At 50.4% G+C, this 26,046-nt stretch overlaps 1 protein-coding gene across 1 annotated transcript in view; it reads right to left on the bottom strand.

Annotated features, from left to right (window-relative positions):
* Positions 1–26,046, bottom strand: part of DCST2 (DC-STAMP domain containing 2) — a 48,953-nt gene that overhangs the window by 2,933 nt on the left and 19,974 nt on the right. The window contains exons 8-16 of the mRNA XM_048482864.1: positions 19,798–19,962; positions 16,938–17,105; positions 13,727–13,827; positions 12,736–12,866; positions 11,366–11,493; positions 7,537–7,630; positions 6,179–6,415; positions 3,555–3,827; positions 312–659 (exon numbers count right to left, since the gene is read on the bottom strand). Coding sequence (XP_048338821.1) covers positions 312–659; positions 3,555–3,827; positions 6,179–6,415; positions 7,537–7,630; positions 11,366–11,493; positions 12,736–12,866; positions 13,727–13,827; positions 16,938–17,105; positions 19,798–19,962 — 1,645 coding nt within the window. The remainder of the gene's footprint in view (positions 1–311; positions 660–3,554; positions 3,828–6,178; positions 6,416–7,536; positions 7,631–11,365; positions 11,494–12,735; positions 12,867–13,726; positions 13,828–16,937; positions 17,106–19,797; positions 19,963–26,046) is intronic.

Genomic DNA, 26,046 nt, shown 5'->3' with positions numbered 1-26,046 from the left:
GAATGACTGCCGTTTGCGTGCGCATGCAAATTCCCGCACGGGAGCAAGGAACAGTGTGAAGTGTGTGCAGGCCTTCTCTATCTCCTGCGCTTTGAAACTGCGGCCAACTGCGGCCAACTTGGTGTGTGCCTGCAGTGAAAAGTGCACGGTTTTGTGACCGCGCACATTATTGTGCATTCAGCTGACACTGTATATGACGCAATTTTAATATCTAAGTATCCCTTTTAAAGGGGAGAAGAGGCAGGCGTATTGGTTGGGCATCCATCCCTGCCAGTCCTATTAAACCCCTTGGTTTCGCAAGCCCTGGCAACCCGACTGGGCCCCTTGGTTGTCTTTCTTCCATTTCTTGCTTGGGACCCCTGTCAGATTTCTCTTCCTTGTTCTCCTCCTGCCGGGGTCTTTCGTCAGATTTGGCTTCCTTCTGCAGGGGTGGTGCCTCTGATTTCAGCTCCTCCTGCAGGGGTGGCGCTTCTGATTTCAGCTCCTCCTGCAGGGGTGGCGCCTCTGATTTCACCTCCTTCTGCAGGGGTGGCGCCTCTGATTTCACCTCCTTCTGCAGGGGCGGCGCCTCTGATTTCACCTCCTCCAACTCCTCAGATTCCGGCGTGGGTCCCTCACTGCCGCTCGCCTCTGCCTGACCTTGGTAGGCAAAATCCAGGCTGTTAAAAAATGATGGGAGATCTTGTGTGAAACTCGGCCAGCCGCCTCCAGCTTTATAGAATTATAGAATCATAGAGTTGGAGGAGACCCCAAGAATGGCCATCAAGTCCAATCCACCTGCCATGTAGGAACACACAATCAAAGCACTCCTGACAGATGGCCATCCAGCCTCTCTCTAAAAAAACTCCAAAGACAGAGACTCCACCACACACCGAGGTAGTGCATTCCACTGTCCAAGAGCCCTGACAGTCAGGAAGTTTTTCCTCAATTGGAATCTCTTCCTTCACCTTGAACCCATGACTCCTGGTCCTCGTCTCTGGAGCAGCAGAAAATAAGCTTGCTCCCTCTTTAACACGGCATCCCTTCAAATATCTAGAAAAGCCTCCTCAGCTCAAGTGGCAGAGCAGGGAACCAAACCTGGTCCCCCAGATTAGAAGGTACCTGCTCTTAACCACTACACTACGCTACCCCCCGGATGTTGGTGTCCTGAGCCAGGGATCCTCGATGCATTACCAGCGGCCGCCGGCGCCATGACATCTGCCAACACCTTTCTTGGCACTTGTCAAGGGTTTTTAGAAAGTGGGTGGGGCAAGGTGCAGCTTCTGCCCAGGAAAGCTTCTAATTGGTCGCTGGAGACTTGATTGGCTGTGCAGATTTTTTTAAACATTCCTTTGGCAGCAGCTGCCTCCAGAGCACAAGGATCCTTATTGTGTTAATGTCTGATGTTTGCTGCCTTAATGACCCTACGTGGGTGGTAAGGAGGCATATAAATATTTAAAAGAAGAAGAAGAAGAGGAGGAGGAGTTTGGATTTATATCCCCCCCTTTCTCTCCTGTAGGAGACTCAAAGGGGTTTACAATCTCCTTGCCCTTCCCCCCTCACAACAAACACCCTGTGAGGTGGGTGGGGCTGAGAGAGCTCTGAAGAACTGTGACTAGCCCAAGGTCACCCAGCTGGCGTGTGTGGGAGTGCACAGGCTAATCTGTATTCCCCAGATAAGCCTCCACAACTCAAGCGGCAGAGCGGGGAATCAAACCCGGTTCCTCCAGATCAGAATGCACCTGCTGTTATGCCACTGCTGCTCCAATAATAAGGAATACAGTAAGTTGCGGCAGCTGTCGCACGGCTTCCTTTATCTCCTGCGGCAGCCCTTTACGTTTAGCGCGCTGAGCCGGAAATTTAGAGGACCCACGAGCTCAAAAGGGTTGGGGATCAATTGCCTAGTTTTTTCAGGGGATGCCAATAAAATTTAAGTACCCCAAAGTCAAGAAAATGCAAACGGAAGGTCCGCTGATTACAAAATTATAAAAATATAGAAAATTACTAAGTATGGAAAATTATGTGGGAAATGATTAATTATTAATAGTTACGGTCATATACATCCTTGTTAATTATTAATCATTATTAATTACATTAAAATTATTAAAGATTAACAATTACAGGTTAAAACCCTCAATACATGCCAAGGCAACATTGCGGATGCTAACGGGGAACGTTACAAATATTCACTGATGCATTACACAAGTAGGGACAGCTGGACAATTTTTGACGGGCCAACCAGATGTGTTTCAGACAAATGGCCTTCCATAGTGGTCAAAAACGATAAACACCTCACCTCCAGACTAGAAATAACGTTTCTTATCATCTTCATGACTGGAATGAATTGGGAGTGTACAGGCTAATCTGAATTCCCCAGATAAGCCTCCACAGCTCAGGCGGCAGAGCGGGGAATCTAACCCGGTTTTCCAGATTAGAGTGCATCTGCTCTTAACCACTACACCACGTTGGTTTTAGTCCAGGCACCCACATGACACCGTGAGTGACCAACCTCCAGTTACCACCTGGAGATCTCCCACCGTTACAACTGATCTCCAGACCACCAAGATCAGCTCGCCTTTGGAAAATGGCTGCTTTGGAGGGTGGGCTCTACGGCATTGGCCGCTGCTGAGGTCCCTCCCCCTGCAAACCCCGCCCTCACAAGGCTCCACCCCCCAAATCTCAAAGTATTTCCCAAAGCTGGCAACTCTACACAATCAGGGGGGTGCTGGATGCTACCAGGGGCGTATCCATAGAAAATAGCACCTAAGGCAAGCACTGAAAACTCCTCTACGTCTCTCAAGTGCAGCTTGGCTGGGTTCAGCATTCAATTGTGATGCGGCGGCCAATAAACTCAGTGCGATTCTAGGCTATATCAATAGGAGCATAAGAAGAAGAAGAAGAAGCGAGTTTGGATTTATATCCCCCCTTTCTCTCCTGCAGGGGACTCAAAGGGGCTGACAATCTCCTTGCCCTTCCCCCCTCACAACAAACACCCTGTGAGGTGGGTGGGGCTGAGAGAGCTCCGAGAAGCTGTGACTAGCCCAAGGTCACCCAGCTGGCGTGTGTGGGAGTGCACAGGCTAATCTGAATTCCCCAGATAAGCCTCCACAGCTCAGGCGGCAGAGCGGGGAATCAAACCCGGTTCCTCCAGATTAGACACACGAGCTCTCAACCTCCTACGCCACTGCTGTGGGTGGGGCTGAGAGAGCGCCGAAGAGCAGTGACTAGCCCAAGGTCACTCAGCTGGCATAGGAAGATAGATAGATATTTATTATTACGGCCTTTTGGCCAGCCAACAGCTGGCATAGGTTGGAATGCACAAGCTAATCTATTTCACCTGATAAGCCTCCACAGCTCCAGTGGCAGAGCAGGGAGTCAAACACAGTTCTCCCGATTAGAGTGCACCTGCTCTTAACCACTACACCACGCTGACCTTGTCTTCTACCCTCTGGTGGTAGGCGGTGTGAAAGACTCCCTCCCCCCCAGCCCAACCAGGGACCCTGGAAAGCTACGGCCCACCAAAGCAGAACAACTCTGTGTGTTCAGGTAGTTACACCCAGGTAACCCAGGCTCACCTGGAGGAAGAGCCCGAGCTGGGGGCACTGCTGTCACCTGCGCTGCTTTCTTCGCTGTCCTCGCTGGAGCTGCTTCCTTCCTCCTTCAGCCGGTCAAGCATTTTCTGGGCCACGTCGGGGGGCAAGCGGCGCCCGGCGCCCTGCCCTTTCGCGGCCCGCTTAATCCGGTGCTTCAGCCGCCGCCGCTGCTCCTGCCGTTCCTCACTGGGTACCCCCCGGAGTGCCTTGATGGCCCCCATCTGCAGGTCCATGGCTTCCGAGTCACTGGAGTCACTGGAGGGGGAAGACACAGGCCTTGCCACCCTGGCCGCCAGGCAGAGGCGTATCTAGGGGAAATGTAGCCCGGTGCAACATCTGAGCTTTCTGAGCACCCCCGTATGGGTGGCTGCCCTCCCCCTCCACGACCAAACAACTTTTTTTGCACCAGGTCTTGAACAGGCTGACCAGACGTCCCGCTTTTGGCGGGACAGTCCCGCCTTCAAACAATTTGTCCCGCATCCCGCGGGTTATTTCAATTGTCCCGATTTTGGGAGGCTGCCGCACTGCCTTCTGGGGCGCAAGGCAGTGCGGCAGCCCTCCCTCGCGTGTGGCCACAGGAGCACGGCCTTCTGGGCTTGCCGTTTCCCGCCCTGTGACAGGGCGGGAAACGGTAAGCCCCAGAAGGCAGTGCGCTCCTGCAGGTGTGCGGGCATGTGCGGCCACCTACCCCCCATCCCGGTTCATCTGGTCACCTTAGTCTTGAAGTCAGTGTATGGACCCGAGGGGAAGGAGGGGGGGTCTGGGGGCGATTTTCCACCCCGCACGTAACTAAATGGCTGCATCCAGAGGTGGGATCCAGCAGGTTCTCACAGGTTCCCGAGAGTAGGTTACTCATTATTTGTGTGTGCCGAGAGGGGGTCACTAATTGGTGCTTTTGCCCCGTGATTTTTGCCTTAGTTACGCCCCTCCTCTCAGCAGTAGCGCGCAGAACTTGAAGCAGTCTAGCAGGAGGTGCACCGGCGGGCGTGGCAGCCTGCGCCTGCGTGCATTTGTTTCCCCGGGCTTAAGCGACTTCAGCGAGCGGCCAAGGCCCTGCTAGCAGCCCTGCCCCTCGAATGCTCCTGCACCCTCAGCCTCTTATCGCACTCTCCCAGCCCCATTCTACTCTAGAGCTGTGGCTATGCTAAACTCCGCTGCTTCATATTGATGTGTATTTGGGGCTGTGTAGGGATGGGTGGAGGAAGGGGAAAGTGAGGATGTTGTATGAGTCTGAAATTGTGTGCATCGAGGAATGCTGCTGTTAATTTCGTTGTGCGTGCACAATGACAATAAAATGCTTATGCTTATGCTTATGCTTGTCGCTACGCCACAGTTTGAATCCCACCACCATGGGAACCTGTTACTAAAATTTTTGGATCCCACCACTGGCTGTATCCCAGGCCCATTTGACCCCATAGGTTCCCTGGATTATATGCCTCTGCCGCTAGGACCGCCTACCTCCAGGTGGCGCTAGAGATCTCCCATTCTCAACCGGTCTCTTGGCAACCAAGACCATCTCCCTTGGAGAAAATGGCTGTCTTGCACGTTGGATTCTGTGGCATTACTTATTTTATTAAACGTGATATCCTGCCCTTTCTCGGCAAAAGCTGGGCTCAGGGCGGCTTCCACTTAATCACACTGAAGTGTCATAAAGCCTGGTGTCAGGTGATATGTAGTTCCACCAGGCCGGAACCAGGGTGACTTTGGTTGAGGCTAACCAAATGTCCTTGGGACTGGGAACCACCTGGAGGTGATTCCTGGAGGAGGGTCCTGCATGAGCATTACGGGAAGAAGTGGTCTGAGGATACTAAAGTCCTAGACCGCTCAAGGCCTTAGAAGTTAACCTTGAACATGATCCACAAGAAGTAAAACCTGGAACATGATCCACAATTTAACTGGCAACCAGGGCGGGAGATGGAGCACAGGCGTAATGGGAGCTCGTACGGGAGTTCCAGTAAGAACGCTCGCCGCCCCTTTCTGGACTTGTTGCAATTTCTGGAGTGGTCTCAAGGGTAGGCCAGCATGAAGCGAGCCACAGTAGTCCAGCCTGGAGGTGACCATTGCATGGATCACGGTGGTCAGGCCTGTGTGGGACAGAAAGGGGCCCAATTGTCCAGCCTGGCAGAGATGGGAAAAGGCTACTCTGGTTATATGTGGGACCTGGGCCTCCATAGATAGGGAGGACACCAGAGCCATGACCAGGCTTTAGCAGAGGAGGCAGGAGGTGTTAAAGCCATTCTCTTCAATTTTGGCAGCTGGACTTGCCCCCCTCATTCCAGCCACACAACCTCTGTCTTTGATGTCGCTTCCTTCTTCAAAACCTTCCCCTCCTCAGGTTCAATGCCCAAATTCTCCAGGTATTTCCCAACTCATCCTGACCACTGTCTATTCATCTGTCACTGGAAAATCTAGAGGAGGTAGTTAATGAGTCTTTCTCCCCCACTGCCCCTGGGGCACCCCCAAACAGTTCTCCTTTTCCCCCATACCGTGCCTTGGTTCCCGCACATTTTGAAAGCGTTGAAAAACATCTCTGTCGAACATCTCAACGAATCTTGGCCTCCTGAGGGGTTTCTTACTCCCTGCAAGTTTCCCTCCCATCCTCCAACCTCTTCCCCTGGGCCTTCCTCCTGCAGCACTCCTTTCTGTTCTGGAGTTCCTCTACCGGTGAGGTTTCCCCCTCAAAAATCTTTTCAGCATCCCTTATGTAACTGGCCCCCTTTTCAACACGCTGAGGAGGATGGTATTCCCCTGAGAAGGTGGGATGTTTCTGAACACTCCGTGACACCCGCTCAGCCTGTGGGATCTTGCACTCTGCCACAGAATGAAAAGGTGTGTAGAACTTCCTCGTTTGCACAATTAATCCTCAGATCTTGAGGCAGGGGGATTCCGCAGCAGCCGGCCAGGAATGTTCCTTTTCTAAGGAACTCACGTAGCGCATGTTAGAGTGTGAATGTAAACATTTATGTAAATAGATCAGAGTTTTTTTCTGTTTCTCTGGAAGTCTCTCTCCTCTTGGTTCACAGGAAACAGCTCCTTCTTGCTCGCTGGATTTGGATTACCTTCTCCATGCTCCTAGAGACACCCTCGCTATTTTCTTTGTTTAAGCCTCAGTTAGACCCTTAACTAGGATGGGCTTAGTTGTTTTTGTACATTATTCTGAAGGAACATTAGTTAGATCCTGTCCCTTTAAGAAGCCCTCTAGAGGCAAGAGTGCTATAGTATTCTTATTGGAGTGTTATGAGGTTACCGGGCTGTTTGGCTGTGTTCCAGTAACATTTTATCCTGACATTTCGCCTGCCTCTATGGCTGGCATCTTCAGAGGAAACCCCATAGCACTCCAGTGATTCCGGCCGTGAAAATCTTCGACAATGCAGTATCTCTTATCAGCTAGCAGTCCCTTTTTACAGTTTTGTTTTAGTTTCAAGTGTCTGGAAAGCTGGAAACAGCAATATCCCAGGCATCTAAGATGTTACACATAAGATGTTAGAGACCCATAGCATTTCAAGTAATTAAGTTTCGATAGAATTGCAGGAAAAACAGAGTCCAGTTAGAGGACACCGTGGCGAACTCAGAAGCAGCAAGAAGCAGAGCAGACTGTCTTGGAAGCAAGCAAGGAAGAGCTGGTGGCTGCAAGCTCTTCAATAATCACCAATCATCTCCAGCATCGCAAGTATTTTTTGTTAGTTGGATTTCATGGGAGGAGTCAGAGTTCTAAACTTTCAATATTATCAAACCGTTTTTGAATTACTCATTTGTCGGCGGGTCTTACGCTCCGTTCAGGCCAAGTGCAAGGCACCTGAATTTAGTTTGCTCAGGGAACAGAACAGCCTTGCTTTGCCCTCTGACGCCCCGTGATCCTGGCACCAGCCGGGCAAAGAACGCCAGCCTGCCTCTCTCCATTGCTGGCATTTCTGTGCCAGACCCACTGGTTTTGTCAATATCGTCCCGAGATTTGTTCACTCACATCTCCTCATCCATATCTCCCTGAAAAGTGAGGGGCCCCATGCAGACAGAGCAGACGTTGTTCAGCAGCTGGTAGCATTTGGGGCAGTAGATGCCTGTGGAGGAAGGGCAAAGGTTACAAGACGTCATCCTGATGGGGATCCCCCCCTCCCCAGCAGACCCTAAATCTGAAGATAAGGGCTCTCCTTTCTCAGGCTCAGTGGCAGAGCATTTCCTTGCCATGCGGAAGGTCCCAGGCTCAATTCCCAGCATCACCAGCTAAAAGATCTGCCAGTAGGACCTGTTTATGGGCCTGCATATCTGGGGGACCGTGTCTCCCCATATTGCCCTGCTAGGTCCCTCCGCTCCTCGGAGGAGAACCTATTGGAGGTTCCTGGTCCGAAAGACATCCAGCTGGCCTCTATGAGGGCCACGGCTTTTACCTAGTGCAGTGATGGCGAACCTTTTCGAGACCGAGTGCCCCAATTGCAACCCAAAACCCACTTATTTATCGCAAAGTGCCAACACGGCCATTTAACCTGAATACTGAGGTTTTAGTTTAGAAGATATGGTTGGCTCCGAGGTGCACGCTACTTGGGAGTAAGCTTGATGAAGCCATTGTGCAATGCTTCAAATGGGTGAATCACGACCCTAGGAGGGTTCACTCAGAAGCAAGGCCCATTGCCAGCAACCGAGCTTACTCCCAGGTAAAGGATCGTGCCCAGGCTAGCCTAGATACGTGTGTGTGTGTGATTTTCTGCCACCCCCCCCCCACATGATGAACTCTGTGCACGTGTGCCCACAGAAAGGGCTCTGAGTGCCACCTCCGGCACCCGTGCCATAGGTTCGCCATCACTGACCTAGTGGAACAGGCTCCCTAGAGAGACGAGTTTCTGCAGGGCCTGTAAAACGGACCTGTTCTGCCAGGCATTTGGGCAGCCAGGCTGATCGGATAGTGCCGTGGTGGCGAACCTTTGGCACTCCAGATGTTATGGACTACAATTCCCATCAGCCCCTGCCAGCATGGCCAATTAGGGGCTGATGGGAATTGTAGTCCATAACATCTGGAGCGCCAAAGGTTCACCACCACTGGTATAGTGCATTTCCATCAAGGCCTCTTGTGGGCACGGGGGTGGGGTGGGGGGTGTTTCGCACCATCTGTTGTAGTGTCGCTCCTATTTTATGGTACTGTTTTATCTTGACTGGTTTTAGCCGGTTTGATTTTTATGATTGAGTTTGTTGTTTTACCTCTGTTGTTCACCGCCCTGAGCCCTCCGGGAGAGGGCAGTTTCTAAGTCTAACCCTAATTCATAAACAAACAAACAAATAAATAAATTGGTGATAGAAACATAGCTTTAAAAGGCGCTTGGACAGATTTATGGAGGAGAAGTCAATTTATGGCTACCAATCTTGATCTGCCTTGATCTGAGATTGCAAATGCCTTAACAGACCAGGTGATCGGGAGCAGAAGGCCATTGCTTTCACCTCCTGCACGTGAGCTCCCAAAGGCACCTGGTGGGCCACTGCGAGTAGCAGAGCGCTGGACTAGATGGACTCTGATCCAGCAGGCTTGTTCTTATGTTCTTATGTTCTTAACCAGAAGGGTTCTCGTGGGTCAACTAGTCCAACCCCCTGTACAATGCAGGACTACCTTTCACAACTACCTTTCTTCCTGCGCCCCCACTCAGTGACCCCTGCTCCATGCCCAGAGGAAGGCAAAAAACCTCCTGGATCCCCGGCTGATCTGGCCTGGAGGGAAACCTCAAAGTGGTGATCGATTGGCATGACCCTGGGCATGTCAGGAAGGGCCGTGAGAGACAACCCTAAGTTCACAGAACCAGCCTTGCTATCAGATGGCCATCCAGCCTCAGCTTAAAAACCTCCGGAGAAGACGAGCCCCCCCCCCCCCCCGAGGAAGCCTGTTCCACTGAGAAACTGCCCTAACTGTCAAGAAGTTCTTCCTAACCTTTAGCTTAAAAAAAATCATTTGATTTAATTTCAGTCTGCTGGTTCTTAAGAACATAACATAAGAACAAGCCAGCTGGATCAGACCAGAGTCCATCTAGTGCAGCACTCTGCTACTCGCAGTGGCCCACCAGGTGCCTTTGGGAGCTCACGTGCAGGAGGTGAAAGCAATGGCCTTCTGCTGCTGCTGCTGCTGCTCCCGAGCACCTGGTCTGCTAAGGCATTTGCAATCTCAGATCAAGGAGGATCAAGATTGGTAGCCATAGATCGACTTCTCCTCCATAAATCTGTCCAAGCCCCTTTTAAAGCTATCTAGGTGAGTGGCCATCACCACCTCCTGTGGCAGCATATTCCAAACACCAATCACATGTTGTGTGAAGAAGTCTTTCCTTTTATTAGTCCTAATTCTTCCCCCCAGCATTTTCAATGGATGCCCCCTGGTTCTAGTATTGTGAGAAAGAGAGAAAAATTTCTCTCTGTCAACATTTTCTACCCCGTGCATAATTTTATAGACTTCAATCATATCCCCCCTCAGACGTCTCCTCTCCAAACTAAAGAGTTCCCAAACTCTTCATTCATTCATTCATTCATTCATTCATTCATTCATTCATTCATTCATTCATTCATTCATTCATTCATTCATTCATTCATTCATTCATTCATTCATTCATTCATTCATTCATTCATTCATATCCCACCCTCCCCAACAGGGCTCAGGGTGGCAAACAGTAAAAGAACCATAAAACCATTTAACAATCATAAAACCAATAGACCAACCACAGATGGCAAAAAACCTCCCCCCTTCCATACCACGGGAGGCCAAAGAAGAAGAGAAGAGTTTGGATTTATATCCCCCCTTTCTCTCCTGTAGGAGACTCAAAGGGGCTTACAATCTCCTTGCCCTTCCCCCCTCACAACAAACACCCTGTGAGATAGGTGGGGCTGAGAGAGCTCCGAGAAGCTGTGACTAGCCCAAGGTCACCCAGCTGGCGTGTGTGGGAGTGCACAGGCTAATCTGAATTCCCCAGATAAGCCTCCACAGCTCAGGCGGCAGAGCGGAGAATCAAACCCGGTTCCTCCAGATTAGATACACGAGCTCTTAACCTCCTACGCCACTGCTGCTCCAAAGATGACAACAGGCTGGCCAGATGGAAATGCCTGGCGGAAAAGCTCCATCTTACAGGCCCTGGGGTAAAAATTTGTCCCGCAGGGCCCCGATCTCACCCGGGAGCTTATTCCACCAGGTAGGGACCAGGGTTGTAAAAGCCCTGACCCTCGTAGAAGCCAGCCGAATATCCTTTGGGCCAGGGAGCTCTAACAGATTTCCCTCCGACGAGTGGAGAGACCTCGTGGGGCAATTCGGGGAGATGTGGTCCTGGGGACTTTTCAGAGACAGAAAACTCCGTGCCCCGGGTTTTCTGTCGGTATTTTTCACATTCGAGTTTAATGGTCTTGGAAATTTTCCAAAAAAGCCAGATCCCCATATCAGCTTTCTTTTTTTAGTTAATTCAAAAATCTTCAGGACCATTAAACTCAAACCCTAAAAAATCCTGCTGCCTTTGAGCTTCACACAGAGTAGGGAAACTGCACTGAACTCTGCACCTGCTGCCTTCGAGCCCTTTTCAAAACCCAGAAATACACCTGAAAACAAAGGACCAGTTTCAAAGAATTAGGCAGACAGAAAAAGGTGCTCCAAGTGGGGCGTTTCGCCCATGGACTTCCTTCTCTCAGCCCCACTAGCTGTCAGGGCTGACCCACCCCGTCCTCCACACAAACGGAAAGGCACCCATTTGGATCAGGTGGTTTTCTTTCCGCTCTGGCTTACCCAGTCAAACTGCTCTCCGCTGTCCTCTGAGAAAAGAGCTCCTCCTTCACGTGGTACTAACCTCGGCAACCCGGCGTGCTGCAAGTGACAAAATCCTCGCTGTCTGTGTCTTTGCGGACGCTCCCGCATCCCAGGCAGTAAGACTGGTGGACACCGAGGCGCTTCACTATCCAGTTGAGCACAGGTACCCTGCAAAGGGGAGCCGGGGTGAGATTTTATAGTCAGCCTGTGCTGGGCCCGTGCCCTGATTTTGCGAGAAGAAGAAGAGTTTGGATTTATATCCCCCTTTCTCTATTGTAAGGAGACTCAAAGGGGCTTACAATCTCCTTTCCCTTCCCCCCCCCCCCTCCACAACAAACACCCTGTAAGGTGTGTGGGGCGCTCTGAATCTTTTCTACATACCTGACGGATCCCTAAATGTGCAGAAATTCCACCTCTTTGGTCGTTTCCGCATGGCAAAATTATACCTGTGCACCACTTTATATTTAAAACCTGGGTTTATTTTATCCCGGGGTGTCCGTCCGCACGGCTGCCCACTTTTTGAAGGGATCCACAGCACCCGGAACCATGTGGAATTCTCGGCTGCACAGGGATATTTTTCAAGCTCAACCCAGGATATTTTGACCGTGCGGAAACGGCCTCTGAGTGGCCTTATTTGACTTCCTTATCGATAGGCAAATGGTAGGGTCACCAGCTCTGTGTTGAAGAAGTCCTGGAGATTTGGGAGGAGAGAGCTGGGTTCACAGAGGGGAGGGACATCAGCGGCTATAAAGCCATAGATCCCACCTTACAAAATGGCCATTTTCTCCAAGGGTTAGTCTGGAAATTAGCTGTAATTCTGGCAGATTTCCAGGTGCTACTTTGTGTTTTGTGACCCTGTATTTTGGGGAGCCCTTGAATACATTTAGACCGCAACCTTGGCTTAAGGGGGAATGGTTGCCAGGACAGTCACAATCTGATAGCAACATAAAACCAAACAATCCAGGGCAACATGAAGAAGAAGAAGAGCTTGGATTTATATCCCCCTTTCTCTCCTGTAGGAGACTCAAAGGGGCTCACAACCCCCCCCCCCCAACAACAAACACCCTGTGAGGTGGGTGGGGCTGAGAGAGATCCGAAGAGCTGTGACTAGCCCAAGGTCACCCAGCTGGCGTGTGTTGGAGCGCACAAGCTAATCTGGTTCCCCAGATAAGCTTCCAAAGCTCAAGTAGCAGAGCGGGGAATCAAACCTGGTTCCTCCAGATTAGAGTGCACCTGCTTTTAACCATTACGCCACTGCTGCTCCTGAATCTGAATCGATCGGATTGTGGAATTCTCAATCCATAAGGAGCAGAAAACATATTCTAGATGGAGCTGGACAAAAAGTTACTTTTCGAAGACAGAACAGGGTGGTGAATTTCCAGCAATGCACGAAAACAGTATCCGGCTTACTTAGCTGCCAAGATGAGGAAGAGGTTGGTGTGACCTCCATCCGCCGAGTTCCTCCTCACAGCTTTCAGAACAGCGCCCAGAAGTGTTGTCCTTCGTGTCAGGATGGTGTTGTAGAGGTAGCAAATCCTCTCCTAAGCACAGAGAGTCCAGGGTGAGTGGAGGGTGGTGCCCGGCAAGAACACAACACCCAGCGTGGTGTCGTGGTTAAGAGCAGGTGCGCTCTAATCTGGAAAACTGGGTTTGATTCCGTGCTCTGCCACTTGAGCTGTGGACGCTTATCTGGTGAACCAGATTAGCTTGTGCACTCCAGCACATGCCAGCTGGGTGACCTTGGGCTAGTCACAGTTCTTTGGAGCTCTCTAAGCCGCCGCCTTCCCCCCTACCTCACAAGGTGTTTGTTGTTGGGGGGGAAAGGAGATTGTAAGCCATCTTGAGTCTCCTTACAGGAGAGAAAAAGGGGATATAAATCCAAACTCTTCTCTTCTTCTGTTCTAAACAAGGTGAATCTGGCATGTGAAAGAGTTCCCAGCTCCCCCTTAGGTAGGGTTGCCAGCTTCCAGGTGAGATATGGGAATTCCCTGGAGTTACAGCTCATATTCTGACTAGAAAAAGAGAGGAGGTGTTTGAATTTATACCCCCCCTTCTCTCCTCTAAGGAGTCTCAAATTGACAAACTCCTTTCCCTTCTTCTCCCCACAACAGACACCTTGGGCTGAGAGAGTTCAGAGAGAACAAGGACTGACCCAAGGTCAACCAGCAGGCTTCATGTGTAGGAGCAGGGAAACAAATCGCAGTCACCAGATTAGAGTCCGCTGCTCATATAGAGGAATGGAGAATCACCACTGGCTATAATGGCCAGTCCACCCCAATTCCAGGCAAAACAAAGGAGCAATTCAGCCATGGCATGGTCATTGGCCAATCCGACCTGGAGAAAATTTCATTCCAGTTCCCAAACTGGCATATGAGAGATGGGGGTGGGGCTATTCTCTCACCTGCTCACGGGATGGGTAATACCAGGCACACACAGCCCGCCTCAGACGCTGCACGTAGCTGCCACAGACGGCGATGAATAGGCAGGTCCCGTACATGACACCTGAGGAGGAGGAGGAGGAGGAGGAGGAGGAGAGTTTGGATTTATATCCCCCATGTCTCTTCTGTAAGGAGACTCAAAGGGGCTTACAAACTCCTTTCCCTTCCCCTCCCCCCAACAACAAACACCCTGTGGGGCTGAGAGAGCTCCGAAGAGCTGTGACTAGCCCAAGGTCACCCAGCTGAGCTGTATTGGAGTGCACAAGCTGATCTAGTAACCCAGATAAGCCTCCACAGTTCAAGCGGCAGAGCTGGGAATCAAACCAGATTCTCCAGACTAGAGTGCACCTGCTCTTAACCACGACACCACGCTGAGGGAGAAACAGCAGTCATCTTTGCTGTCTTTGCTGGACACAGCATACAGCAAGATTTATGTAAGAGTGGCATCTTGGGGGGCTCCCTCTCTCAGGCAGTTTTCAAGCACCGGCCAGACCAGGGGTCTGCAACCTGCGGCTCTCCAGATGTCCATGGACTACAAACCCCATCAGCCCCTGCCAGCATGGCCATGAACATCTGGAGAGCCGCAGGTTGCAGACCCCTGGGCTAGACAAACACTTGTAAGTGTGCTTTGGGCTAATCCTGCATTGAGCAGAGGGTTGGACTAGATGTCCTCTACAGACATTCCGACTCTGTGATTTGACAATTCAGTACAGCAGGAACGAAGGAAAATTGGCCTGAATCTACCGTGTTTCTCCGAAAATAAGACAGTGTCTTATATTAATTTTTGCTCCCAAAGATGTCTTATTTTTCCTATGTCTTATTTTCAGGGATGCGCTATGTCTTATTTTCAGGGGATGTCTTATTTTTCCGCTCCACAGCTACATGCTCTGGTGTTCTGTTCGCCGGGCATGCTTCCAAACAAAAACTTTGCCACATCTTACTTTTGGGGGATGCTTTATATTTAGCACTTCAGCAAAACCTCTGCTACGTCTTATTCTCAGGGGATGTCTTATTTTTGGAGAAACAGGGTAGAATGTATTTATTTTATTCACTATCCCGGCCTCCCCGGCTTAAGACGGGCTCAGGGCGGCCAACACACATGATTAAATAGTCATACAAAACTCCTTACATAAACAGCAAAAACATAACACAAAATACCCCCTGATGGTGGTTTAAATCGCCTATGTGTTTTGTTCCGCTCCCGTTTCCTCCGCTCACCAGTGAAATGGATAAGATCAGGGGAATAGCCTTGTCCCGTTCACCAGAGTTGAGAGAAAAGTAGACAGTGAAGGAAATCAGAAATTAAATGGACATGGCTCTTGGGAGGGAAGATGTATTTCAGAGACATGTGGTAAGCGCGTCCTTTTCCAGGAGGGCCCGAGCAAGTCAGTGTTCGGCAGGAATCTCTTGGGAAGGTGTTTCTCAAATGGAAAAGGACTTTGGCTGTTTACCCATTTAATCCCCATCAAAAAGTCCTCTTAGATCGATTGCGCACCGGCGCTGGGGCGCGCGGTGGGACCGGAAGCGTATCGGGGCAAGAAATCTTGACCTGATGCAGAGGTGGGATCCAGCAGGTTCTCACAGGTTCCCGAGAGTAGGTTACTCATTATTTGTGTGTGCCGAGAGGAGGTTACTAATGGGTGATTTTGCCACATGATTTTTGCCTTAGTTACACCCTCCTCTCAGCAGTAGCGCGAAGAGCTTGAAGCAGTTCCAGTTGCGAGGTGCACCGGCGCGCATGTTCTGCGCTTCGCGTGCTTTCGCTTTCCCGCCTGCGATCGGCGCAGCGGCCAAGGCCCCCTTGCCCCAGCCCTGCCCAGGAATGCCCTGCCACGCCCCGTTGTGCCCCGCCCAGCCCCATTGGCGCTACGCCACAGTTTGAATCCCACCACCATGGGAACCTGTTACTAAAATTTTTGGATCCCACCACTGACCTCATGTGCTTCCTTTTTGCGGCGACTGAGAGAGGAGGCGCGACGGGGCAAGACTTCCCGTCCTGACGCGCTCCCTCTGGCCCCGCGTGTGCTTCTTGCTTTCCCTGGGAAAGTGAGAACGCTTCGGGCGCAACTTTTTACGCCAAAGTGGGGCAAGGGCAGGAAATAGGCCTCAGTGGGTAACTAGCCTCAAAGACTTTGTAGCTTTGTACAGGAGGAAACGGGACTTTAGATATCCCAGTCCTGGGCTGGCAATGCCTGCATTTTGCATGTATTTATTCCTTTTTTTTAAAAAAAAAAAATATTTTTATTGTATAGTTTGAAATAATCATTCTGTTTACATCTTTCTGATATAATTTCCAAACGATACATTTTCTTTTTTTTTCCTCCCACCCTCCCCTAATATTAGGTTTTACTTTTCTTTAACCAAACAGCAGTAAGTTCATTCGTTGTTGTCTTCTTATCCATATGTCTTCTTTGACTCTCGTCTCCTTCATCCAATTCTCATAACTTGTCCATATCTTCATTATTTCATTCTGTTTTTCTTGCCATGTGTTATTCTTTGATAATATTTCAAAAATGTCTAATGTCACTTGTTCCCGTATATATTCCAACCATTTCTGAATCGTCCATTTTTTCTTATCTTTCCATCCAAACGCTATCCCTGCATGTATTGCTCTAATCGACGTTTTGTACATATTTCTATATTGTATTTATTCCTATCCCACTTTTTTTGTGTAGCTGGAAACCAAAAAAAACTCTCACATTTTCTCACAATGACAAACCTGTGAGGTAAATCAGGCTGAGAAGGGGCCAAGATTATCCAGTGAGCTTCCGTGGTAGAAGCGGGGATTCGAACCCAGGTCGCCCAGGGATCCTAGCCTAACCCTCTATCCACTACGCTGCACCAGTTCTCCCAGAGGACTCGATCAGCATGCGAACTGAATTGTGCTATGTATTGTCGAAGGCTTTCACAGCCGGAATCACTGGAGTGTTGTGGGGTTTCTGGCTGTAGGGCCGTGGTGGCGAACCTTTGGCACTCCAGATGTTATGGACTACAATTCCCATCAGCCCCAATTGGCCAGGCTGGCAGGGGCTGATGGGAATTGTAGTCCATAGCATCTGGAGTGCCAAAGGTTCGCCACCACTGCTGTAGGGTATGCTACTGGAACACAGCCATACAGCCCAGAAACCCCACAACAATCCAGTGAATTCTGCTTCTTCATGCGCCAGAACTTACCGATAACGATGTAGCCGCCGTAATCGGGTTCAGAGGGGTGCAAGTGGCATTTCTTGGACAGCACACTGATGTTCCCACGCTGCAAGACATCGAAGGCCGAGACCATGTCCCGGTACATCTCCCCCGAGTAGCCAGTCCCGGTCACGCTGACGCTCATGGTCACAGGGGCTGCGAGGGGGGAGGATTACTGATTAAGCACCAAAAGGTCAAGAATAGATAAGGGACACTAAATTAAAAAAAAAGCGGCTGCACATGGCCAAAAAAAAAAAATACATATGTATTTAATTTCAAGAGATTAAGAATCCCCTCTCTTATCATAGCAAAGGCTGACCCATGATAAGCCTGCCTTATGTGTGCTCCTAAAATCTCAAGCCGAAGTTTAACACAAAAAGATCAAATGTCAGACTTTATGATCCTAAAGTGGTCAGAACTGATAATACAACGTGTACGCTGTCCAACTACAAGTACAAATGTATGGTTTCAATGACTTCGATCAATTGAAGAAGAAGCAGAGTTTGGATTTATACTCCACCTTTCTTCCTTGTAAGGAGACTCAAGGTGGCTTACGAGCTCCTTTCCCTTCCTCTCCCCACAACAGACACCTTGCGAGGCAGGTCGGGCTGAGAGAGTTCTGAGAGAACTGTGACTAGTCCAACATTACCAAGCAGGAATGTAGGAGTGTGGAAACACATCTGGTTCACCAGATAAACCTCCGCCACTCAGGTGGAGGAGTGGGGAATCAAACCCGGTTTGCCAAATTAGAACCCACCTGCTCTTAACCACTACACTGCACCATTGGCACCCAGGTCTTCAACATGAGGCAAGTCCACTCAAAAGATATAATACAGTGTGTCAGTCATGCTCATGATGCCAAATTCTGTTACGGCAGGATCCTTTAATACCACAGTCAAAAAGGGGCTCTTTAAGTCAGGAGCAATAGTGTTGTTACCCAATGGGGACCCTGCTTCCCACAATGCCCTGCTGTGCCTCCCAAGGGCGTTATTCTTGTTAGGGCAAAACCTTACTACAGAATTCCATGTGTGTAATACTCAGACCCTCCCACCGGGGTATCATGGGAGTTGTAGTTCTGGGGGAAGGGTGTGGAGAGGCGAGGTGGGGGTGAGAGCATTATGAGCACCCTTGTAAAACAACAACTTCCGGGCCTTTCATGTGAACAGTACACATATGCTGATGCACAAGGACTGCCCAGACACATAAACCCTGGATCCATCCCCTTGTGACTGGGATTCCCACAATTTCTCATGACCGGGAGCATTTAAGAACATAAGAACAAGCCAGCTGGATCAGACCGGAGTCCATCTAGTCCAGCACTCTGCTACTTGCAGTGGCCCACCAGGTGCCTTTGGGAGCTCACCTGCAGGAGGTGAAAGCAATGGCCTTCTGCTGCTGCTGCTGCTCCCGAGCACCTGGTCTGCTAAGGCATTTGCAATCTGAGATCAAGGAGGATCAAGATTGGGAGCCATAGATCGACTTCTCCTCCATAAATCTGTCCAAGCCCCTTTTAAAGCTATCCAGGTGAGTGGCATCACCACCTCCTGTGGCAGCATATTCCAAACACCAATCACACGTTGCGTGAAGAAGTGTTTCCTTTTATTAGTCCTAATTCTTCCCCCCAGCATTTTCAATGTATGCCCCCTGGTTCTAGTATTGTGAGAAAGAGAGAAAAATTTCTCTCTGTCGACATTTTCTACCCCATGCATAATTGTATAGACTTCAATCATATCCCCCCTCAGACGTCTCCTCTCCAAACTAAAGAGTCCCAAACGTTGCAGCCTCTCCTCATAAGGAAGGTGCTCCAATCCTTCAATCATCCTCGTTGCCCTTCTCTGCACTTTTTCTATCTCTTTTTGAGATGTGGCGACCAGAACTGAACACAGTACTCCAAGTGCCATGCCATTCCAGCTGTGACCACAAGGGGCCACTAGAGAATGCTGGACATTTCCATAGCTGGAATCAACATGCTAACTGAAGAACATCATAAGAGCCCTGCTGGATCAGGCCAGCGGTCCATCTATTCCAGCATCCCGTCTCACACAGTGGCCAATCAGGTCTTCCGGAGGGCCGACAGCAGCCTATAGAGGCCAAGGCCTTCCCCTAACAAGAACATCAAAGAACAGTGGTCCGTCTACTCCAGCATCCTATCCTACGAAGTGGCCAACCAGTTTCTCTGGAGGTCCAACATCAGGGCTTAGAGGCCGCGGCTTTCCCCTGATGTTGCCACCTGGCACTGGGATTCAGAGGTTGACTGCCCCTGAATGTGGAGGTTCCCTTCAGTCATCCTGGCTAATGACCTATTCCCTCGTGAATCTGCCGAACCCCCTTTTAAAGTCATCTCTGCCTGTGACCGTCACTACGTTTATGGGCAGGGAATTCTACAGTTTAATTACTCACTGAGTAAAGAAGTATTTCCTTTCGTTCATCCTATTTTCCACTGACTTTGTTCTAATATTATGGGAAAGGGGCTGGCTACAGGATTACAACAGTGTAGACCAGCTCGGACAGGGGCTCCTTCAGAAGAAGAAGTTTGGATTTATATCCCACCTTTCTCTCTTGTAAGGAGACTCAACGTGGCTTACAAGCGCCTTTCCCCTCCTCTCCCCACAACAGTCACCTTGTGAGGCAGGTGAGGTTGAGAGAGTCCTGAGAGAACTGTGACTAGCTCAAGATCACCCAGCAGGAGTGCAGGAGCGGGGAAACACATCTGGTTCACCAGGTAAGCCTCTGCCTCAGGTGGAGGAGTGGGGAATCAAACCCGGTTCTCCAGATTAGAATCCACCTGCTCTTAACCACGACACCACCTTCCGCACCGTTCTTCATCCCCACGGGTGTCCAGACTTACCCCTAGCGACAATCTCGCCATGCAGCTGATACCGCACCAGGTCAAAGAGCCAGAAGACGGAGTAGTCGCCGACAATCAGGAGGACCACGATGATGAGCTGGCGGAAGATGGAGGCCAACGCCAGGGTGTAGCGGAGCCGTTCGTGGCGGGGCAACACGAGCGAGGCTGCGTGAGGATGCAAATATGGGAAGCGGAAGCAGGGGTGTTTTTAACTGATGGGCAACAGGGGTGGTTTTAACCCTGGGCCCCACACTTGGGGGGCAACTGATCATGGCCAGACCACAATGTGGTGGAGGGGAGAAGAACAGTAGGCTCATGCACCCACTTGCCCCAGTGCTATTTGGGGCTTGGACTGCTAGTTCCTGGAAGCAGAGGTGACTCTTCTTCATCTTGCTACGGCCGCCAGCCCCGGATCTGTGGACCAATAGGAGGCTCTGGATCTTTTGCCTCAGAAGCCATTATTGACAGACATCGGATGGCACAGCTACAGGAAGCCAGTTCTAATAAACTGTCTTCAGGTACAACAGTGGTGTACCGCTAATGGGGACATGGGGTATCCCATGTCTCTGGGCACACACCACAGTGCCCCACCCCCTCTCTGCAGGCCGGCTCATGCTCCCCCCCAGGCCCTGGGGAGAGTATGAACCGGCCTGCAGGAACATGGGGGGAGGGGGTGGGGCTCTGCGGCGGGCAGTGGTGGCACCCTGCCCTCCTGGGCTCCCTGCAGGCCGGCTTCTGCCCTTCCCCCTGAGCCCCCCCTCCCCTGGCCTCCCTGCTGGCTTCCATAAGTGGGGCGTGGGGAGCCAGGCGTGGGGCGGCACAGAGAGGTGGGGGTGTTGGGAGGTGGTCATGCCCCCAGGCAGAGGTGGGATCCAGCAGGTTCTCACAGGTTCCCGAGAGTAGGTTACTAATTATTTGTGTGTGCCGAGAGGGGGTGACTAATGGGTGATTTTGCCACGTGATTTTTGCCTCAGTTACACCCCTCCTCTCAGCAGTAGCGTGCAGAACTTGAAGCAGTCTAGTAGCAGGAGGTGCACCGGTGTGTGTGGCAGCCTGCGCCTGCGTGCATTCGTTTCCCGCCCAAGGACCGGCGCAGCGGCTGCGCCCTTGCCACAGCCCCGGCCAGGAATGCCCTGCCCCCGGAATGCCCGCCCACGCCCCCATCCAGCCCCGTTGGCGCTACGCCACAGTTTGAATCCCACCACCATGGGAACCTGTTACTAAAATTTTTGGAGCCCACCACTGGCTGCACTGTTTTAACTGTTTTAAACTGATTTTATTCTGTTTTAAATACTGTTGTTGCCGCCCTGAGCCCCTTGGAGGAGGGCAGGGTGTAAAAATAAAAATAAATAAATAAATAAATAATCTGCATAACTGGCACAAAAAAGGAAGGAAAAAACGTAGAAGTGTTATATATAAATAAACAATGATATTTACTCACCTTTTGAATTTCAGTTCAATAATATATACTCACCTGTTGAATTTCTGACTACAGCTCATTAGTAATTTTTAGTTTTTCTTGCATTTTTTTCCTTCAAGGTTAGATATAGAGTCTGAGAGTATGATGATTACTTCATGAGTAAGATTGGAGCCGTGTGGCGTAGTAGTTAAATGCTTGCACTGCCACTCACACGGTCAGGAGTTCGAGCCCCCTGTGGGTCAGATTTCCTGGCAGCTGGCTCATGGTCAACTCAGCCATCCCTCCATTTCTTGGTCGGTAAATGAGTACCTAGCTCATAGCTAGGGGGTAAAGAATAGCCGGGGAAAGCAATGGCCAACTACCCCACAAAAACGGCTTGCCTATAAAATCACTGCTTGCAGTGGTACCCCAGGGTTGGACACGACTGAAGGGGGAACTTTGCTTTTTTAAGATTGGACATTGAAATTATATTGAATTTCCCTGTTTGATTTCTGACTGTAACCCACAATATCAAAAACATTTTTTCTTTGTATTTATTTACATGTTACGTTGGAGGCTTCATTGTACCTATTCACTTTCGTTAAGTTGTAATGGCCCACATTGTTGTATTTCATGCCGGCGGGAATTGTTGTAATACTTGTTATATTATTGAATATATGTTTATTTATCACGTTTACATTTTTTTCCCTTCCTTTTTTGGTGCCAGTTATGCAGATGTGGATCAGATAGATCGTTCTTTTTGTTGTGAACAAAGGGCAATTCCCCTGGGAAAAAAATGACTGCTTTGGAAGGTAGACTCTACCCAGGTTGAGGCCCCGCCCCTTCTCAAACCCCGCCCTCCTCAGACTCCTCCCCCAAATCTCCAGGTATTTCCAGAGGTGGGATCCAGCAGGTTCTCACAGGTTCCCGAGAGTAGGTTACTAATTATGTGTGTGTGCCGAGAGGGGGTTAGTAATTGGTGATTTTGCCACGTGATTTTTGCCTTAGTTACGCCCCTCCTCTCAGCAGTAGTGCACAGAACTTGAAGCAGTCTAGTAGCAGGAGGTGCACCGGCGTGCGTGGCAGCCTGCGCCTCGTGCGTAATTGATTTCCCTTGCCTAAGGACCGGCGCAGTGGCTTTCGTCCTCTGCCACAGCCCCCCACGCAGGAGGAATGTCTCCCGCCCTGGAATAACACCTTCCGGCCATGCTCCCCGTGAGTGCCCCCGCCCCAGCCCCCCATCATTGGTGCCTCACATGGCCACAGTTTGAATCCCACCACCATGGGAACCTGTTACTACAATTTTTGGATCCCACCACTGTTTATTTCCCAACCCAGAAAGAGCTCATGCTAAGCAAGGGCCAGTGGTGTAGTGTGAAGGAGGTGGGGTGGAGGGGTGCATGGCAGTGGGTGCATGGCAGTGGGTGCATGGCAGGGGGCGCACGTGTGCCCCCTAATCTCTGGCCCTGGTGAGGGCTGCTCCTTCCTTGTCCCTGGAGGTGGGGAATGGTGGTGGGAGGGTCCTTGGCTCAATGTTAGAGCATCTCCTTGGTACACAGAAGGCCCCCAGTTCAGTCCTCAGCATCTCCAGCTAAAAAGGACCAGGTGATATGAAAGACCTTCACCTGCACTTCTGAGCAGACAGTGCTGATATTGATAGATCAATGCTAGGCACGGGCGTGTTTTTAAGGGGAGGGGTTGTGGCTCAGGGATAGAGCGTCTGCTCAGCACACAGAAGGCGGCAAGTTCAATTCCTGGCGTTTCCATTTTTGTAAAGAAACACCAGGCAGTAGGTGATGTGGAAAACACTTGAACGGTGATGGAGTCTCCGGAGAGCCAGCGTTGTGCAGTGGTTAAGATCAGGTGTATTCTAATCTGGAGAACCAGGTTTGATTCCCCACTCCTCCACATGAGTGGAAGAGGCTTATCTGGTGAGCCAGAGGTGTTTCTGCACTCCTTCCTGCTGGGTGACCTTGGGCCAGTCACAGTTCTTTGGAACTCTCTCAGCCCCACCTGTCTCACAAGGTGTCTGTTGTGGGGAGAGGAAGAGAAAGAAGCTCGTAAGCCACCTTGGGAGAGAAAGGTGGGGTGTAAATCCAAACTCTTCTTCTTCTTCATGTGGTTCTGGGGTGTGATCCTGGAATTTTGCCCAGCGTCTCAGAATCACTAAGATAGCTGGCGGCAGAATCTGCCTCTCTGGGTTCACTTTGGACACATTCTCCTTGATCTGGCTAAGCTGCGGCTGGATATTGCTGCTGTGTGTGTGTGTGTGTGTGTGTGTGTGTGAGGGAGGGAGGGAGGGAGGGAGGGAGGGAGGGGGCTCAAATGTCTGAATGTAAAAAAAAAAGTTTAAAACTCCCAGCATTGGAAAATGAGCTGGTCAAGGGTTTAACCTGCCCTGCTAGTTTTCTAGCTGCAGGGAATTATTCCCAGACAAAAGGATGCTTAATCCTCTGAGATCAAGAACAAAAGAAACAGCCTTTCGGAGGCTTGGCAGAACTGGTTTAACCGGACTGTTGAGTTTTTAGCTTGGCAGCCCCTAAGGAGAACTTCGTTTGGGCTCCAGCAGTCTACGGACGGGACAATTAGCCAATTTTTTTTAAAAGGCTGAGTGCTTCTGGGCTTATACATAATACACCTTTCAAAGGAACAGGCAGGCTTTGGACAAAAGGCTTCTCAGCGTGTCCAGAATGCTCTCTCCTTTCGAAATTGCTTTGATTGAAAAGAAAGGTCCTAAAGCTATTGTGACTCTACATTAAATAAGGACAGAGTATTTTTTGAGCAAGCACAGAGTATTCTGATAGATATTATCTTTTTTTAAAAAAAATCCTTCCTTCCTTCCTTCCTTCCTTCCTTCCTTCCTTCCTTCCTTCCTTCCTTCCTTCCTTCCTTCTTCCTTCCTTCCTTCCTTCCAGCAGTGGCGTAGGAGGTTAAGAGCTCGTGTATCTAATCTGGAGGAACCGGGTTTGATTCCCAGCTCTGCCACCTGAGCTGTAGAGGCTTATCTGGGGAATTCAGATTAGCCTGTACACTCCCACACACCCCAGCCAAGTGACCTTGGGTTCACAGCTGGAGCTCTCAGCTCCCCATCCACTTTCACAGGGTGTTTGTTGTGAGGGGAAGGGCAAGGAGATTGTCAGCCCTTTGAGTTCCCTGCAGGAGAGAAAGGGGATATAACCAAACTACTCCTCCTCCTCCTCGCCTCTCCTCCTCTTCTCTCCTTTTCCTTCCCTTCGCTAGCCGCTTCCTTCCTTCCTTCCTTCCTTCCTTCCTTCCTTCCTTCCTTCCTTCCTTCCTTCCTTCCTTCTTCCTTCCTTCCTTCCTTCCTTCCTTCCTTCCTTCCAGCAGTGGCGTGGGAGGTTAAAACTCGATATTATCTAATCTGGAGGAACGGGTTTTGATTCCCAGCTCTACTGACTTTAGAGGCTTATCTGGGAATTCAGATTAGCCTGTGCACTCCACACCCAACTGGGTGACCTTGGGCTAGTCACACAGCTTCTCAGACTCTCTCAGCCCCATCACCTCACAGAGGGCCAGCTTTGTTTGAGGAAGGGGCAAAGGAAGTTATCAGCCTTGAGTCTCCTGCAGGAGGGGATACTCCTCCAATCCAAAACTTCTCCTCCTCCCTCGCCTCCTCTTCTCCTTTGTTATTCCTTCCTTCCTTCCTTCCTTCCTTCCTTCCTTCCTTCCTTCCTTCCTTCCTTCCTTCCTTCCTTCCTTCCTTCCTTCCTTCCTTCCTTCATTCCTTCCTTCCTTCCTTCCTTCCTTCCTTCCTTCATTTTGTTACTTTTTTTTTTTCCAGCTGCACCCTGGTCCCGAACTCCCAATTCTGATAAGCCCGAGGCACCACTTTACAGTCTCTGCCTGTATTGCCCCCGAAGGCCCGTCCAATCCATGGAGCAGAATTTATTGGTGGTCCCGGGCCACAGGGTTGTCTGGCTGGCTTCAACACGGGCAGGGCCTTTTCGGCCCTGGCCCCAACCTGGTGGAACCCTCTTCCTGCTCTGTAGGGCCTGTAAAACAGAGCTGCGCCTCCGGGTCTTTCCTGCCGGGCATCTCCCTCTCTAAAAAGATCTTTCCGGTCTTCGTCTAGGCACGTCTATACATTTATCTTTTTTGTGCTCCTTGCATGGCGACGCCATCTGTTTCTAAATTATTGTTTACTATTGTAAGTGGGTTTTAAGTGGTTTTAATTGTATTTATGATATTTTAAATATTATTAATTATTGTATTGTTGAAGGCTTTCACGGCTGGACTCAGAGGTGGGATCCAGCAGGTTCTCACAGGTTCCCGAGAGTAGGTTACTCATTTGTGGGTGCCAAGAGGGGGTTACTAATTGGTGATTTTCCCACGTGGTTTTTGCCTGAGTTACACCCCTCCTCTCAGCAGTAGCGCGCAGAACTCGAAGCAGTCTAGCAGGAGGCGCACCGGCGTGCATGGCAGCCTGCGCCTGCGTGCATTCGTTTCCCGCCTAAGGACCAGCGCAGCGGCTGCGTCCTTGCCACAGCCCCACCCCGGAATGCCCTGCCCCGGAATGCCCAGCCATGCCCCCGCTGTGCCCTGCCCAACCCCATTGGCGCTACGCCACAGTTTGAATCCCACCACCATGGGAACCTACTAAAATGTTTGGATCCCACCACTGGTATAAATGTAATAAACTAAATAAATAAAGCTACATCCCTGCCTCCAGGCCAAATCTAAGTGTCTCCAATCCATCCTCCTAGGTTGACCAAGTCCAAGTTTGGAAATTCCAGTAGATTTGGGGTATAGCCAGAAAAGGGCAAGGCTTGAGGTGGAGAGAGGACTCTACTCTCCTGCACAGCTATTTTCCCCAGGGGGACAGATCTCTA

The sequence above is a fragment of the Sphaerodactylus townsendi genome, unplaced genomic scaffold (genome assembly GCF_021028975.2).
Source record: "Sphaerodactylus townsendi isolate TG3544 unplaced genomic scaffold, MPM_Stown_v2.3 scaffold_24, whole genome shotgun sequence".
Lineage (NCBI taxonomy): Eukaryota > Metazoa > Chordata > Lepidosauria > Squamata > Sphaerodactylidae > Sphaerodactylus > Sphaerodactylus townsendi.
Note: the sequence above shows the minus strand (reverse complement) of the source record. Positions and strands in the feature narration are given on the sequence as shown.